Source organism: Apiospora kogelbergensis, assembly GCF_038363985.1.
Source record: "Apiospora kogelbergensis strain CBS 113332 chromosome Unknown utg000006l_segment0_segment0, whole genome shotgun sequence".
In the NCBI taxonomy this organism is placed as follows: Eukaryota; Fungi; Ascomycota; class Sordariomycetes; order Amphisphaeriales; family Apiosporaceae; genus Apiospora; species Apiospora kogelbergensis.
The window spans coordinates 1208105-1224083 of NW_027117423.1; the positions used below are offsets into that span (position 1 = coordinate 1208105).

The window sequence follows — 15979 nt, forward strand, 5'->3', positions numbered from 1 at the left end:
GCTTGCTTGTGTCCAACCATACGCACGAATTTGTCCGCCTACGTTATCCTTCACTCTGCAGACTCCAAAGACAGACACGCCCAACCTCGGCTACAACTTTGAAAGGGCATTGAGGCAATGCTGCAATGAGTGCACCTGCAGCTTTACGTGTGCCGGTAGCGCTGGCTGGTTCTACGTCTCCGCTCCAATTGGTCGACTATGCGCTCAAGGCCACTCAACTGAAAACATTGTGTCTAGCCTGCGGGCTACCTACATCGGGCACGAAGGATGTCTTGACGTCGCGTCTTGAGGAAGCGGTCTTGTCCGCGCGACGCCCAAAAGGTCGCCCGACAGCGCGGCGCATTCTGTCCGTTGACATGGGCTTGCGCAACCTTGCCTATTCACTGATCGTTCCAAGTGGCCCTTTGCTGTCCGCACCGTCTGCGCCGCCCTTAAAAGAGACGCATTTCCTATCTTCACAGCGGTTCCGACAGCCCCCGCACGTCATCCTCGAAGCCTGGCGCCGAAGCGACGTAGCATCCGAGGGCACTACACAAATTGTCGAAAGGGAGCAATGGGCGCCCGCGGCAATGGCTAACCTGACGCTTGAGCTAGTGCGCGATCGTCTCCTCCCTATGAATCCCACACACGTTGTAATCGAGCGACAGCGGTTTCGAAGTGGCGGCTCGTCTGCCGTCCAGGAGTGGACATTACGGGTGAACACCTTGGAAGCTATGATTCATTCTACCTTTCGAACGCTCAAAGAAATGGGACACTGGTCTGGGGAAGTCATCTCTGTGGCTCCCGTAAGGGTTGGCCCTTTCTGGGTTGGTGCTGCTGGAGAGGTAGACGCTGTCTCCGAAGAGACGCAAAGCCCGTTGGAGCTCGAGACCGAGTTTCTACAGCGGACGGAACAAAAACTCAGTATCAAGACTAAGAATAAGATGGCCAAAACACGAAACAAGAAGGCCAAGATCGATCTCGTAGGCAATTGGCTTCAGGTAGAAGGCATCCTGAACCCCCATCGACGCAACATGAAGTCAAGCGGACCATGAAGCTCTACCTAGATCGGGTGCTCGGAGTGCGACGAAAGAAAGGGGTTGACAAGCTCCAAGAGGCCGCGGAAGAATCTCGCAAGCTGGATGACCTCGCCGATTGCTTGCTGCAAGGCATGGCTTTCATCAAGTGGGAGGAGAATAGGAATATGCTGGCCCGCGAAGGGCCCAACTCGATCCTGGAAAGCCCCGAACAGGCTTTTAGAACAGTAATGCACTACGACGGTAGGTGACAGCCTCTGCCGACCCAAGGACTTCAAATCACATGTGTGTCTGCTCCGTACAGTAACACGAAAATATCCATCGGCCGTCAATGAGGGCACGCTATCAAGTATCATATCATCCTATTTCAATTTATCAATCATCAGGAGTAACCGAAACGCCCATTCGACCCTATTCATATTGAAATGACATGTGCATGTTAAGTAAGTACCGACTAAACATGGAGCATATTTCTCTATGGCCGATCAAAGTCCGTGAAAGACATCTTGAAACGCTGGGTTGTACATGTTCCGCCCTTTTGGTCCGCTCAACTGGATTCCTGATTGGACCATGAAGATCGGGAGGTGCCCCGAGCCAAAGGGATTAAAGCCGGGAGCGGCGGTACCTTTACTCTTCTCCAGCCGGCCCAGTTGGCACACTCAAATCGCCATTGCCATCCGCATCATCCTCGTTGCACGTGCACAGTTCAATTTCGAGACGTCTCAAAAAGGCCTACATTATCGAAATTAGCGGCTTTGGTTATTGGAGAAGGCCATCACTTCATCATGGTAGACGATGGAGATGACAGACCGAGGCGGACTGGAAGACTGGCAACTGGCTTTGGACCATGCCCGCCTAGCTGCCTAAACTCTCGACTGCTCGTCATATGTACGAACTGCGACCCTGACAGAGTACCCAAATACGACTTTATCAGGCCTCGAATGAACGACCAAATAGATCGACATGACGCGTTGGTGAAGTCACAGGCGTGCCCTTCGAGGTGGGACGCTGTCATTTTATTCAGCGTCGCATCCAATAAGTCCAACACCCGATCATCAAATTGGACCTACACACTACTTACATACTAGTAGAATCTACGATATAATTGATTCAAATGGGCGTATTTCTACGACGTTCAAACAGGGCCTACTGCACTTGCCATACTATATACACGCATGACATGCCAAGTAGAAGCAAACCCGACGCGGCGACGGAGGCTTCTTTGCTTGCTTCTCTCCCCACATCTCACATTTCTCGGGGTCCAACACCGATCGGCAATCAGCACACCACAAACCACGACACGCGAGAAATGATACACAGATCTGCATACGCTTTCGGCAGCTCGCCCCACCATGCTTCCCACCTTTTACGTATGCCGAGCGGCACCCGACCAGGGGATTGGGACGAACTGAATGGCGAAACATATCGGCAGGAAACTGATCGTCAGGAGCTCTTGCTTCTTCCCGCCAAATAGACGCAGATCGCGAAGGGTAAAGGGGGCCAAAAGGAACCAGCTGGATGGAACGGGCGAAGATGGGATGAGATGAATGGGGGATCGGATGCACGGTAGGGATGCAATTCATCCTGCTGTTCTAGAAGTATATATCAACTTCCCCATCCTTCTGGATTTTGATCTTGTACAGGACCAACTGACAGCCCACGCGCATTAGCAGTGTCGACATCTTCCTCTCTTTTCCCGTTTGCGGCATTCCTGCATATTCCAATCTCTTGCTGTTGTCGGTTCCCTAAACAAACATAACATACTCTGTCTCTCCCTCATTTCATTACCAAAGTCAAACCCAAGCCCGCGCCTTATTGCCATACTCTTTTGGTCAACGGCGCCGCCACCACTCATTACCACTCTCGTGATTCTTCTTGGCCATATCCTACAAGATTTTATCTCCCGAGTCACGATCCCACGTGTTGTCGCTGTAATCTTACTCATCGGATTACAAAAAGGCTCAAGATCCCCTCTTTCGAGCCACCACCGCCATAAACAAAACCACCCTCACCTACACTTACACAGTACCGTCAACATGCGTGTCTCACTGGCCATCCTGTCCGTCTTCATCGGATTCCTCCAGCTCGCTGTGGGCTTAATAACAGCGTCCCCGGCTACTGTTTCCGCCACGGCGTCTTTGGCCAACGCTATGGCTCTCCCCTCCGTCAGCACCACGCTTACCGGCATCCTCACGGCCCCCGGTAGGCCGACGGACGCACCCAATCCCACCCCACATTCATTCTCCATTGTCGGTATGAGTGCATTGTAAGTACTCTCAATCAGGGTCCGCTGGAGTAGTTGGAATAGGACGGTACTAATTGGCGAGTAATAGATATGGAAGCGGCTCGGTATCGGCAGCAGAGCCTACCGCACCCGCCAAGGCCTCAGAGAATGTGGGACAGAAGGGTATGCCTCTATCGCACCGATGGCTCTATGCTGGGTGCGCATTGACAGCCCTAGGCTTCACCAATGTCGCGTTCTTGTAGTAGACATACGCGAGTGATACGACGGCCCCGGTTGAGCATGATCAATCTGCTGGTCAGATGGCCTGGTGATTAAAGAACACGCCATCGCCAAAGGCACATGCACTCACCAGAGAAGAAGAGAAAGAAGAAGGGTTAAAGGGAAGCCAAGCTCCTACCAAGTATGTGGAGAGGGGACATGTACAGTCGTCCTATCGCACAATCAAATTTGCAAATCACATATACCATTTATTTTCTTGCTTAACTTCAATCATTACTGCATTCCAGTTCTCTATGCTATGACTTTAGTTCATTCAAGAGTAGTATTTATACGACGAAATCTGGATTGACTTCTGTCGGCCCCTTACCCCTTATCGCTCGCATCTATAGCATGATGTTGTACGATCCGGCAAACCGTTGTGTGTATCATTATACACACAACTGAAGTCCTTGGATGACTGTGTATGCCTTTCACAGAAAGACTTTCAAAATTTACGTCGAATTTGCTGACGCTTCTCTCCGTCACGGGATGGATGGTTGCATGGTGAGAATGAAGCTGCATAATGCCGGAGGCCCTCCATTGTGACCCCCCAAGGTTACACAGGCAATGTCCCCCCGCTCAATTCTTACGTCCTCTCTCCCTGAAGCTTTTCCTGTCCGTCGGTGACTCAACAGAGTAGATATTTACACTTCTGTTATTCTTCCACCGCATTAGTCGAGGATGGAAGCTCTTGCGGCACGCTGCGCAGAGAGCATTGCTTATCTTCATATGCTGCATGCCGTTCCTACCCAACCTCAACGCAACTGCACTAGCGATCTTTCCAATTATAAAGAAGGGTATACGTTGTCATTTGATGAGGAGCGTCGTTTGACAAGCGTCTTGGCCTTTCTATCCAGTATTAGGAATGACCCCAATTACATACCAGCCATTTGCATTAGAGAAAGACGCAAGCCTACTTCACTGGACGTTCTAGTCGCGGTAAACAAGGGCCATGCAGATGACGGAAACGATATGTTGAGAGAGTTGGAGAACGGCTTCAACAAGTTATTTGAAGTGCTCAGTCGAGCGTGTGATGGTAAGATACCTGCTACTTTACTCTGAATTGGGAACTGACCAGCTACAGTCGACGCGACACACCTTGAGCGCGAGGCCTTTGCTGTGATCGTCTCTTTGTGCTCTTCTCGAATTCTCCGTCGGTTGAGATTCGAGAAGAGTCCCTCGAGACCGTCCGTCAAGAAAGTCCTGCAGGACGCTCTCTATGCACTTCAAGATCTTGGACTGTCCTCCGTTCACCCCTTATTCGTCAATAAGGCGAAAGAAGTAGTAAAGCTGCTAGATATATACTCCAAGCATCAGACGCAGTACGAACTAAAAGCATTGATTGAAGGGTTTCATCGCTTTCAACAGTCGCAGGATATTAGCACTGCTCTAGACGCAATCCCCAATCGTTTGATGAATCCCGACTCAAGGGCAAACCTCTTGGATATCGTCAGAAAGGTTTCCAGATATCGAGAGTCTGCTCGTTTCATATGCCGCATGGCGAAAAGATGCCCACTACTTCGGGGTATGAAAGTCGTACAGGTTCAGCTAGGACGGAAAGCCTTCCGCAGGGCCCCTGTTGAGCACATTCAGCCACATCTCAACTCCAAAACGCCGAAGGCGACGCCAAAGAATGACAACCCTTACAAGGTCAAGAACATATGTCGCCTTCTGGGGACCACGATACCTGCCGCTGACCGTGTATTTGCCGAACAAACTCGGAAGACCCTGAAGGAAGGCAAGGTTCACGCCGAAATCCAGCTCCTTTTCCACTGTGAGCAGGAAAAGAGCAATTTCCCCCACGCGTGGTTTGCTCCAGCAAGGATGCCTGTTTTCTTTGCAACACTTTCATATCATTCTATGGAAAAATTCACACTCCACGCTCACACGGCAAGCTATATCCCGGATGGAGATTGCCTCAAGTAGGCACCGTTGACCTACATTCGAAATTCGTCGAACACTTGGATATCCTCATCAAGGATAGTCTCGACATACTTATATCGCGTGGCACGAAGACTTTCCATCACTGCCCGAATGAAAGCACGCTTCTAACACTGCCAGTGTCAACAACGACACTGTGTAGCCAAGGCACGAACCGTGGTACTACTGCCCAGGAGATTAAGAAAGCTTCGTCACATCAGTCACTATCCGAAGTAGCAGTCAGGGACTTCGGGATTGAAAAGCTTACTAATACCTTGGAACCATGCGACAGTTCAAATGGTAGCGGTTCCAACAACGGAAAGCTAGCGACTGTCGTTGAAGAAACAGAGACAGCCACGTACCCTGAAGCATTGCACGAAAAAGACTTGGGCCACGATGCCTCAGCTGCTTCTTCGTTATCAGAGCTGCTCTCCGGTATTACGACTCCCGAAGAGGGTAACCCTGTCCTAAACAGGGACCGACTGCCAGAGATGGTGTGTGCCAACATGGCATCTCCATTCTACAGCGATGGTGTACTAGAGGTTCACGTCGAATACTCCGCGGGCACGACGACGCCTGGCGGTTTGCTCAAGCAACTCCCGTTTAGTATCGAGTGGCTGGACGCAGACGAGGCAGATAAGGCGTGTGTGAGTCAATCCCAGTCTACATTCGACGCAGAATCAGCGGAAGCTGAGGTATCGCTCAATCTGGATGATCAAAACTCAGTGTTCATTTCCGCTAGGGGGTCGCTGGTGAAGGTGACATTTGGCCTGCCCATGGTAACCGGTAGGGAGATGTGCAGTGCTGCCGCCGAAGATAACCATTCGCAATGATGTTGATATGACGGAAGTATCATTACTACTTAACGGGCCCTGGCCTGTAATAATCTGTCCATCGACGTCATCTAAACTTGAGGTGTCTGATATTGCGTTGCAGTTTCTCCAAGAAAACATAGTGAATGAGAGGGTATGCTGGACCGGTAGTTTTACTACCCAACCGCAAGCGTTCCCCTAAATACGGCGGATTCGGCAGTCCCCCAACCCTTTACATTAACGTTGCATCCGCTAATGTCTTGGACCCCATGGGGAGTCGACTTGGCTGCTTGCTTGGCTTCCCCAAAATAGCCCTGGGGCTCTCTTGGCCCTGAACATTTGACCTGTGATGATGCCGCAATGGGCTCCCATCCGCAGTGAGAGGAAGCGGGGAAGATCACTTCTACGCATAGGCATGCGGGGGAATGAAACCCGGGGAATGCGGGCTTCACCGCCATCGGGGGCATGCCTTGAGGACATATATCATGCTGTACCTCTTCTTTTCACTGAGTAGCCCATCTCTTGAATCTCCTATCAATTTGAAAACACCCCTTTAAACCCGTTTGAGTCCATGATAGCGACTACTCGAAAAATGGCGAACGACGATCCAAGATCGCCGCCTCCCCCGACCGGAGCAGACGCGACGAAGGTGATGACTGAAAACACGACAGACGAAAAGCCGACCCAGCTCGCGGGGGTTGTTGATTATACGGGCGTGGCAACCAAGTCAGATCCGGCTGAGATCAAGCTGGTTCGCAAATTGGACTTCCGCATCATGGTAAGCACGCCGCCATAACCCCTTTTGTACTACTGTTGCTTATCTGTATTACAGCCGATTCTCTGGATAATGTACTTCCTCAACTATGTTGACAGAAACGCAATAGCTCAGGCTCGATTGAACAACCTGGAGAAGGACCTGGGCATGTCCGGGTGGCAGTTCAACACCTGCGTCAGCATGTAAGTGATATAGAACCACTCTTCTGTCCGCATGCTGTGAAGTTATAACCGCCTGGACTTGGCATGCTTACTTCAATGTGAATCCTAGTCTATTTGTTGGCTACGTGCTCATGCAGATTCCATCTAATATGCTCATCACGCGAATTCGACCAGGAATTTACATGAGCGCTTGGATGTTCGTCTGGGCCATCGTGTCAGCATGTGCCGGCGCTGTCCACAGCTATAGCGGCCTTGTGGTTGTGAGGTTCTTCCTTGGAATCACCGAGGCACCTGTCAGTCCGACCTGTTCTTTGTATTCTTGTCTCATCCACTTCCAGCTGACACTTCGTGCAGTTCTACCCAGGTGCAACGTACATGCTCGCCATATTCTATACCAGAAAAGGTGAGACCCAACATCCTACTGCAATGAAAAGGAGAGGAATGATTTGACAGTTCCGACGTCATCGCAGAGGTCGCGACACGCATAGCATTCTTCTACTGTGCCCAAATCCTCGCCACCGGGTTCTCGGGCCTCATCTCCGCCGGCATCTTCTGGGGTCTGGACGGGGCGCGGGGGCTCGCCGGCTGGCGCTGGCTGTTCATCATCGAAGGTGCCATCACGGGCTTCGTCGCCATCGTGGGCTTCTGGATGCTCCCCAACACGCCGTTGACCACCCACTGGCTGACCCCCGCGGAGCGGGAGCTGGCCCACGCCCGTATGGAGCGCGACCGGGTGACGGAGTCGCACAACGCGCAGGCCAGCACCTGGGAAGGACTCAAAGATGCGTGCAAGGACAAGCGAACCTGGCTGTTCTGCCTCATGCAGAACTTTCACCTCAGCGCTTGCTCCTTCAACTCCTTTTCCCTACGTAAGTCAATCGTAGTCCATTATACCTCACCAAGCAACAAGACTGACACAATATTATCCGAACCAGTGTTGTTAAGACCTTGGGCTTCAACACTACAGCCACGTTACTCATGACATGTCCGCCATTCATATTCGCCGCCGCCGCGGGTATCATGTGTGGATGGAGCTCAGGTCGTCTGCACGAGCGGACGTGGCACATAACTGGCGGACTCGCGGCCGCTGTCATTGGCTTTGTATGGGCCGCCAGCACGTTGAATACGGCGGCGCGCTATGTCGCCTGTTTCGTCTTCCCCGTTGGAGCGTATTCGGTCAACTCCGTGATCATCGGGTGGGCCAGTTCGACTCTGCAGCAGACTAAGGAGAAGAAAGCAGTAAGTAAAGCGAGTTGAGTGACATGGATTACCGTCAATGTTCTAACATCGACCAGGTTGTCCTTGCCATGACGAATGTCGCAGGACAGGTTGGGTACATCTACGGAGCTTATCTATGGCCCGACTACGACAGCCCACGATTCGCGATCGGATTTGGAACCTCGGCTGCGTTTGCTCTAGGTTCTATCGTGTGTGCTTGGATCCTTAGGTGGATGCTCATCCGGGAGAATAACAGGATCAGGGGTTCCACGACCGAGCATGTCAATCTATACGGGTATTGAAAGATCATTGAAGCACTACGCTCTTTAGGCCTCGAATCCAGCGGCGACAGCGGCAGTCAAGTTGGGTAAGCATCTATAGGTAGTTAACTAGATACTAAGACGGCTACGTAACCGACTTCTCAGATAATATGTTTTGACTCCAAGTCTCTCAAACTAATCTCTATTTTTTGACACTCAACATTGAAAGCAACACCCGAAGCATGGAGTTTTGCGTGCCGTGAAGCTTCTCTAGGTCATTGATTTCCCTCTCTAGCTGCGTTTCCAAATCGACAAGCCACAGCCTAGTAGCCTCCATTGTCCCCGACCCTTCCAATAACGACAGTATATAGGTCTTCACTTCTCTGGCGAGCGGAGTTGAGGACGACCCACCCCTTGCCCTGAATATGCTCATAATCTGCTGGAAGGCGTCCGGATCGCTCTTCGCACAGGTGATGAGAAGGAATGAGAGCTTCTCCTCGTCCAGATCCTCACAGAAGCCCTTACCCTGTGCGTAGAGCTCCGAGCTGAGGTTCATGAAGTCGTCGCGCACCTGAAAGAAGCGTCCGAACAACCTGGTGAGCCGCCGGAAGTTAATGCCCCTGACCGTCTTGGCAGCGGTGGCGCTGGACTTGGATGCCATGAGTGCCACGATCAGCTCGAACATGGCCCCCGTCTTCCCGTCCACCATCTCGAGGTACTCTTGCTCCAACGGGCAGCTTGAATGTAACTTCCAGTGCAGGTCGTAGCCCTGGCCCACGTGCATGCGCTGCAGGATCTCGAGGAAGGTGGTTTGGGTGGCCGCGTCGAAGTGGGCGTGCACGGCCGTCACAGACTGCACGAATAGGTAGGTTGAGCTATTGATGGATTGCGCGAGGCCGAAGACGGCATGGGTGGCCGGCTTGCCCCGCCGGAGCGGCGACGCGTCCTGGATATCGTCGAGGATGAGGGAGGCGTTGTGGAGCATCTTGGTGACGTCCTTGACCACGTCGAGCGTTTCTCCCCGGACCTTAAACCATTGGTTCAGGGCGTCGATGAAGAGCGTCCGGACGCCTTTGGAAGGAAGAGACGATATGTACCGACATGGCGCGTCGACCGGATGCGCCCGCGTCAGTGATTTCATATCCGAGCTTGTTGCTTCGAATTTGCGTTTCTTGGTAGGCCTTACGGGCTCCAGCGAGTCGTCGCTAACCGAGGTGGCAGACGTGGCAGACGCAACATCCATCGCGGATGACCTTTCCGTATCGTCAGGGGTGAGTGAGTTTGTGTCCAATGATGAGCTGACATCTGCACCAACGTCCACAGTCGGTGGCGGAATGCTTTCGGTGTCTCGTACGATTGAATTCCTTGAGATGACTTTCTTCCAGGCATGGTGCCTTGGACAGTTTGCACACCAGTAGTGGTTTCCAGCCACGACGAGCCCGCAGACTTCGATGAACTTCTGTAAAGTAGAAGAAAGAGAGGGATGGTTTTGGATGTACGCATCCTTTCTCTTCAGATACTCCGCCTCGTACTCGGCAATCATCTTACGGACCACATCCCTTGCTTCGTCGAAACTAATGCCTCGGTAACGGGAAAGGACCTCGATGGAGTTGACAATGCGTGAGCCGTTAGTCACCCAGGCATTATGCTCCCGATCCCAGCTCCAATAGTCATTGGTCAAGACCAATGCAGACTCTGCCGGCTCGAAGATGTGCCGCACGAGCTGTAGCTCTTCATCAGAGATGTTGAGACCCATACCAAATTGGCACATGAGCCAGAAAGGTCTGGACCACAAGAACAGGTCAGTCGTCATGGCGTGGTTTGAGTAGTTGGGGAAGGCCACTTACTCCATACCACCGTTCAACATACGGAAGGCTAGATACTGATCCAGAGACTGCATCGCATCGTAATCTGGATGTTCCATGACGTCTAACCACTTCTTCCGATACGACTCGATCATCCTCATGCCCATAGTGCGGTCCAAGGCGAGGATTTGTAGAACACACTGGCTCACCAATTCTTTCATCTTGATAGTTTTGGTCTCTTTGCCGGACAACGACTCCACACTCTCGTTCAAGGCATCACTGAAGTGTTTGTGCTCCTCCAAGGCACTTTCAAGGGGGAGGTCCTCAGCTGCATCTAAACACCACGGCCCGAAAAGTACACGTCAGTAAGTAGACACACACATAAACCGCATATCTGGATCACAACTCACGCACCGTCGTGTATGTTGCCAATGTTGGCGAGGTAGGTGATGGAGTGCAGCCGCTCATCCAACGACTCGGGGAAGATGAAGGCGCACCAGTTCCCCACGGGCGAAATGGCAGACCCGGATCGAGATTCCCAACCGTCACCGACGTGTTGGTGCCAGTCTCGAATGGACTGCAGTGTGGCTTCGTCTGCAATATCGTTCCGCCGGTGGATACGGATTGGGAGGGTGGTAAAGCAACCCGTCTTCCGGGCCTCCTCTGATGAGACCTCCGCTGAGTAGTTCCATTTATCTTGCGTGATCGGTGATTCCATTTTCTGTCTGTATTCTTCTTCTTTTACTTTAATTCTCCTCTCGATCGAAGGAGCACCAAGAGTTATCTTGCTGCGACCTAGCGGTTGTCCAGAGGAAGCTCAATGATCCAGGTGACAGGCATATAGTGATTAGCAGGTTTCATAGTAATAACAGGGATACCTTAGGATCCGCCAAGTTATAGGCGGTATGCTAAGATATAGTGAAGCGGTCAATCCTTACTGACTCGTCCGTACTTAGTGATCGGGCCAGGGATTCAGTTACATGGCTTTCGGAGACCCCATAGCAGGATCCCCAGGCCATACGATTTCCTCCACTCACTACAGTACTTCTTTCGTGTTTCGTATCTCGTGACGCAAGAGATCTTGTGTGATAGACGGTGAAATGATGATCATGTTAAAAATAGCTTATTGAAATACCATGCCAAGTATCATGTGTTTGTCAAGTAGATATTACTCTTATCGACTCCGGACCTGTCATTCGAATTGGTATATCTAGCACTTCGCTATTAGCATGAAGATTGAGTTCTAATACCAGGTATTGACTTCGTCACAATGGATTGGCGCTATGAAATTGGCCAACCAATATATGCAGCTTTTGCTGAGAGGGATTCAGGTGGCTCCCTTCTCCTCGCAATTCTAGCAGTATGAAAGCTGTCATTGAACCACACTCTTGAGACTTGCTAATGTCATCGCTCTAGTGCACCACTGTGGCATTATGCTGCTACTTGAACTTTCTTCACCCCTTGGCTAATTTGCCTGGGCCCAAGCTGGCAGCCATCTCCCCCGTAAGGTATCCAAGATTACCAAGACGAAAGCAGATGCGCACAGGGCTGACTGTTATAGTTCTGGATGATGCGATCTCTGTATGGCAAGCATCTGAACAGAGACATAAAAGCCCTGCACGATCAGTATGGTGAGATTTTACCCCTGTTCCATATATTTTCTACACGAATGGTCACTAACGAGGTCGTGCAAGGCGATGTCGTCCGTGTCGGTCCTAACACGGTCTCTTTTGCCACGACTGGCGCACTCACCGCTGTCCACAATGCGGGATCGTCCGGCGGAGGCAAGGAGGCCTTCACCAAGAACGGCACCATCGAGTGGCTGCTCGGAGTGATGTCGTGGCCTGCCACCAACATCCTTACGGCCGTTGACCCCAAAGCACATGAAAAGCTGCGAAAGGCGGTGCAACCCGCTTTTACGCTACGAGAGCTTCGGAAACAGGAGGCGATTCAGCAGAATTGGATCACGGCGTACCATGACAGGCTCGACATGGGCGCGGTCTCAGACGCCGAGATCAATATCACGGAACATATCTCGCAGCTCACATGGGACATGTTGGGAGATCTTTCCTTTGGCAACCCCTTACCCAAGAGTCAACTCGGTAGGTTCTCGAACACGACTATGTGTCATTACGGACCAAGCTGACACGGCGATAAGTGAAATTCAACAGATTGAAGAAGATTGCTTGTGCCATGAGTCCGGTTCTAGAAATCATGCAAAACGTACTCACCGTTCCACTGATTGGGTCTTTTACCAAAGCACTTGTCACGTCGTTCCCGGGCATGTTTCAAATCCCACGGGACATCCTCCCCGTCGGCACCTTGCGCGAGTAGGTGCAATTACCCGTATGATAGATTCTAGAACACGAATTTGAAGGCTGATAAACGTGAAAATCTAGAACACTCCAACGAACAGACCGTGGACACGACTTCCTCAGCGCCATCGTTGGGACGGAGCAGAAGGGCATTCACCTGACGCAGGAAGAGCTGCAGAGCAACGCGGCGATGCTCGTCATGGTTGGGCAGGACGCGACGGTCACCTGCCTGTCCTCGACACTGTACTTTCTCCTCCGGGATCCGAGTCAGATGGCCAGGCTCCGGGACGAGTTGCGCGAGACCTTTGAGAGTGAAAGTGCCATCACGGGCGAAGCCATCGCACGACTGCCCTTCCTCAATGGCGCCATCAACGAGGCCATGCGGCTCATCTCACCTGCCAACGGCACGGGAACGCACAGACAGTCCCAAGGAGGCTACGTGGAGGGCATCTGGGTCCCCGCGGGAGTAACCGTGGCGGTGGACCAGTACACGATTCAGCGGTCCCCCAAGTACTGGAAGTACCCAGAGAAATACCGTCCCGAGCGCTGGTCTGACAGAGGTCCTGGATCCGACTTCGAGCACGACGACCATGCCGCCTACCGCCCTTTCCTTCTCGGGCCCCGCGCGTGCCTTGGACGTGAACTAGGGCTCCAGGTAGCCCGCTTGGTGTTGGCGCGTCTGTCGTTCCGCTACGAGATGCGCATGACCAACGCGGACGGCTTTGTATGGGAGCGGGACTGCGACTCGTCGTATCTCTGGCTTGGACACAAGGTCCTGGTACGTCTTGACAGAGCGAACTGAGAAAGCTGTGGCCTAGATGCGCCTAGATGTCCTATCAGATGCCAAGTGCAACTAAAATCTATAAGATCAGCCGAGAATAAGGTTACGCTAAAATTAGAGATGCGACTATGCGATGCCGGCAATAACCCTTTTGGTAGGTATTGTCATGCTTATAATATAGACTGCCTTTGAGATTGAGAGTGACTCGATGGCGCCAGCATGATATACCTAGCCAAGAACTTTGTTTACAACTCTGATTGCCAGACATCACTATTTGCATCTAGCCCCAACGTAGGTAGGTCGGTTGTAGTGACAATCCGTCTCCTTCTAGACTATGGCTTTCATTTTGTCGCTAGCAGTGACAGGCGCTTTGCTGGTATGTTGACCGGCTCCCAACTTGCTTGAGAATGGCGCCAACAACTCTGAACCACTTACCCGTAGACCTTGACCTATCTCCTCTCACTGGCTATCTACCGCATTCAACTACACCCACTTGCCGCTTTCCGAGGGCCAAGGATAGCAGCTCTGTCAGATTGGTGGTTTTGTAAACACTGGTTAGTCATATCTACAAACCACCAGGCCATGCTAGAGAGGTGCTGATAGTATGCTATAGGCTCGATGGTCGCTGGCCTCATACGCTTGAGGGGCTTCATAGAAAATACGGTTAGATAACAGCATTTATACCCAAACAGAGAAGATGACCTTTTAACAATGGGAAAGGCGACATAATCCGCGTTTCGCCGAACGAACTCATCTTCGCTACCCCTGAGGCAGCCAAAGGTTACTATTGATGCTGGGCGGGATCACCCCTTTAATTGTGTAGTGTTCATATGAACTAACATGAACAGACATCTATACTCGATGTAGCGCTGAGGCTGATCGACATATCCGCTTCATCAAAGACCCGTCGTTCTACACGCAGGGCGAGGGGTCCCCGACATTGGTGACGGAGACGGACCCAAATGCACACCGCACTGTCCGCAAAGCGGTAGACAAGGGTTTTGGAGTAACCTGCGTCAATGAATATGCCGGAATCGTCCAGAAAATTTCCAAGCAGCTGGTCCGGCAACTCCGAGACCACTGCCGGAATGACCCAAACGGCGTGGATATCAAAGCATGGTCAGCCAGAGTGACCTTCGATGTAATAACCGAGGTCACGTTTGGCAAGTCCTTTGAAACCGTGGCCCAAGGAAAACACACGGTTTGGTTGAGCCTCCTAACAGACAACATCGCTGCGGCTGCGGTCGGCGTGACGATACGTCGCCAGCCCCAGGCCGTCAAAACCTTGTTGAGATTTCTGTTCTCCAAGCTCTCCAAGAAGGCCAAGGCGAGGGCGCTGTATTTGGAGTCATGTAGGCAGATGTCCAAGGACAGACTGGGCCATCCACCAGGAACCTCTGACCTATTCTCATACCTTCTCCTGGCGTATCCTCCGCCTGCAGGAAAGGAGGACTACAGCCATGAGTATCTATCCTTCCTGGAAGGCCAGGCGGCATCTCTTGTGTCGGGTGGAACTGAGACCTCTTCCACCCTTATGACTTCGCTGATATACAGCTTGCTCATGCACCCCGACAAGCTGGCCAGGCTACAAGAAGAGGTCAGACAGATGTTCCCAAAGTCCGAAGATATCAATGTAGATTCGGTGAAGCAGGCGTTCTATTTACAGGCTGTCATTGAGGAAGGGCTTCGCATATTCCCGCCCGTAGCGTTTGGGCTTCCGCGAATCTGCCCTGGAACAACCATTGCGGGAGTATATGTCCCAAAAGGAGTAAGCTACATTTCTGGCCTAAAAGACACTCGTGACTGACATAATTTGTATGGAATAACAGACTATTGTGCAGTCTCCCGGTATCCTCATGGCGCGACACGAGCGATACTTCGCGAGAGCCAAGGAGTTCCTGCCGGAGAGATGGCTGCCTACTGGGCATATATACTACGACGAGCAGTTCGCCAGCGATCGAAAAGAAGCGTCGAGGCCTTTCTCCCTGGGGCCTCGCCAATGCATCGGGACATCGCTAGCGTACACCGAGTGGCGTCTTGTCCTGGCCGAGTTGGTATGGACATTTGATTGGGAGCTGATCGGTGAGAGGGTGGATCTGATGAAAACCTCAAAGCTTACTCTTCTATGGGAGATGCCTCCAGCACGGGTTCGGTTCACTGACCGACGCGACGTGTTAAAGTAATGGCTATGCTAGTAATGAGGTCTTGGTTGCGTTGTTATTACACTTTCCCGATCTATTACAACTCTGAATCTATGCCAAGTATTAAGCCCGGGATTTCGTAAATATGTGTGACCTTCACCAAATGATCGCCCCGAGAAAATTAACTTACGAGCAATTGTAACTAAGAATATTCTGTTGCATTCGATGTAGGAGGCTGTCCCAATCCAACACCCCTAGAAGTGCCATACTTT

At 51.7% G+C, this 15979-nt stretch overlaps 5 protein-coding genes across 5 annotated transcripts; 4 read left to right on the forward strand and 1 right to left on the reverse strand.

The window, feature by feature from the left end:
• Positions 1-125: 125 nt before the first annotated feature.
• PG998_009217 (uncharacterized protein) lies at positions 126-1267 on the forward strand (the record flags this gene model as incomplete). Its single annotated transcript, XM_066876033.1, has 2 exons — positions 126-980; positions 1025-1267. The coding sequence occupies 2 exons, from the start codon at positions 126-128 to the stop codon at positions 1265-1267; spliced, it is 1098 nt and encodes a 365-aa protein (XP_066728189.1).
• A 1785-nt stretch (positions 1268-3052) lies between these two features.
• Positions 3053-6272, forward strand: PG998_009218 (uncharacterized protein; the record flags this gene model as incomplete). The annotated part of the gene is made up of 6 exons (XM_066876034.1): positions 3053-3282; positions 3350-3457; positions 3789-3898; positions 4454-4555; positions 4604-5293; positions 5581-6272. 6 exons carry the CDS (start codon positions 3053-3055, stop codon positions 6270-6272), a joined length of 1932 nt encoding a protein of 643 aa, XP_066728190.1.
• A 571-nt stretch (positions 6273-6843) lies between these two features.
• On the forward strand, positions 6844-8707 carry PG998_009219 (uncharacterized protein; the record flags this gene model as incomplete). The annotated part of the gene is made up of 7 exons (XM_066876035.1): positions 6844-7029; positions 7084-7208; positions 7297-7480; positions 7542-7590; positions 7658-8060; positions 8123-8426; positions 8483-8707. The coding sequence occupies 7 exons, from the start codon at positions 6844-6846 to the stop codon at positions 8705-8707; spliced, it is 1476 nt and encodes a 491-aa protein (XP_066728191.1).
• A 160-nt stretch (positions 8708-8867) lies between these two features.
• On the reverse strand, positions 8868-11188 carry PG998_009220 (uncharacterized protein; the record flags this gene model as incomplete). Its single annotated transcript, XM_066876036.1, has 3 exons — positions 8868-10449; positions 10513-10804; positions 10885-11188. 3 exons carry the CDS (start codon positions 11186-11188, stop codon positions 8868-8870), a joined length of 2178 nt encoding a protein of 725 aa, XP_066728192.1.
• A 552-nt stretch (positions 11189-11740) lies between these two features.
• PG998_009221 (uncharacterized protein) lies at positions 11741-15749 on the forward strand (the record flags this gene model as incomplete). The annotated part of the gene is made up of 8 exons (XM_066876037.1): positions 11741-11830; positions 11887-11973; positions 12032-12572; positions 12629-12800; positions 12870-13563; positions 13851-13857; positions 14415-15334; positions 15396-15749. 8 exons carry the CDS (start codon positions 11741-11743, stop codon positions 15747-15749), a joined length of 2865 nt encoding a protein of 954 aa, XP_066728193.1.
• Between the last annotated feature and the right edge of the window lie 230 nt (positions 15750-15979).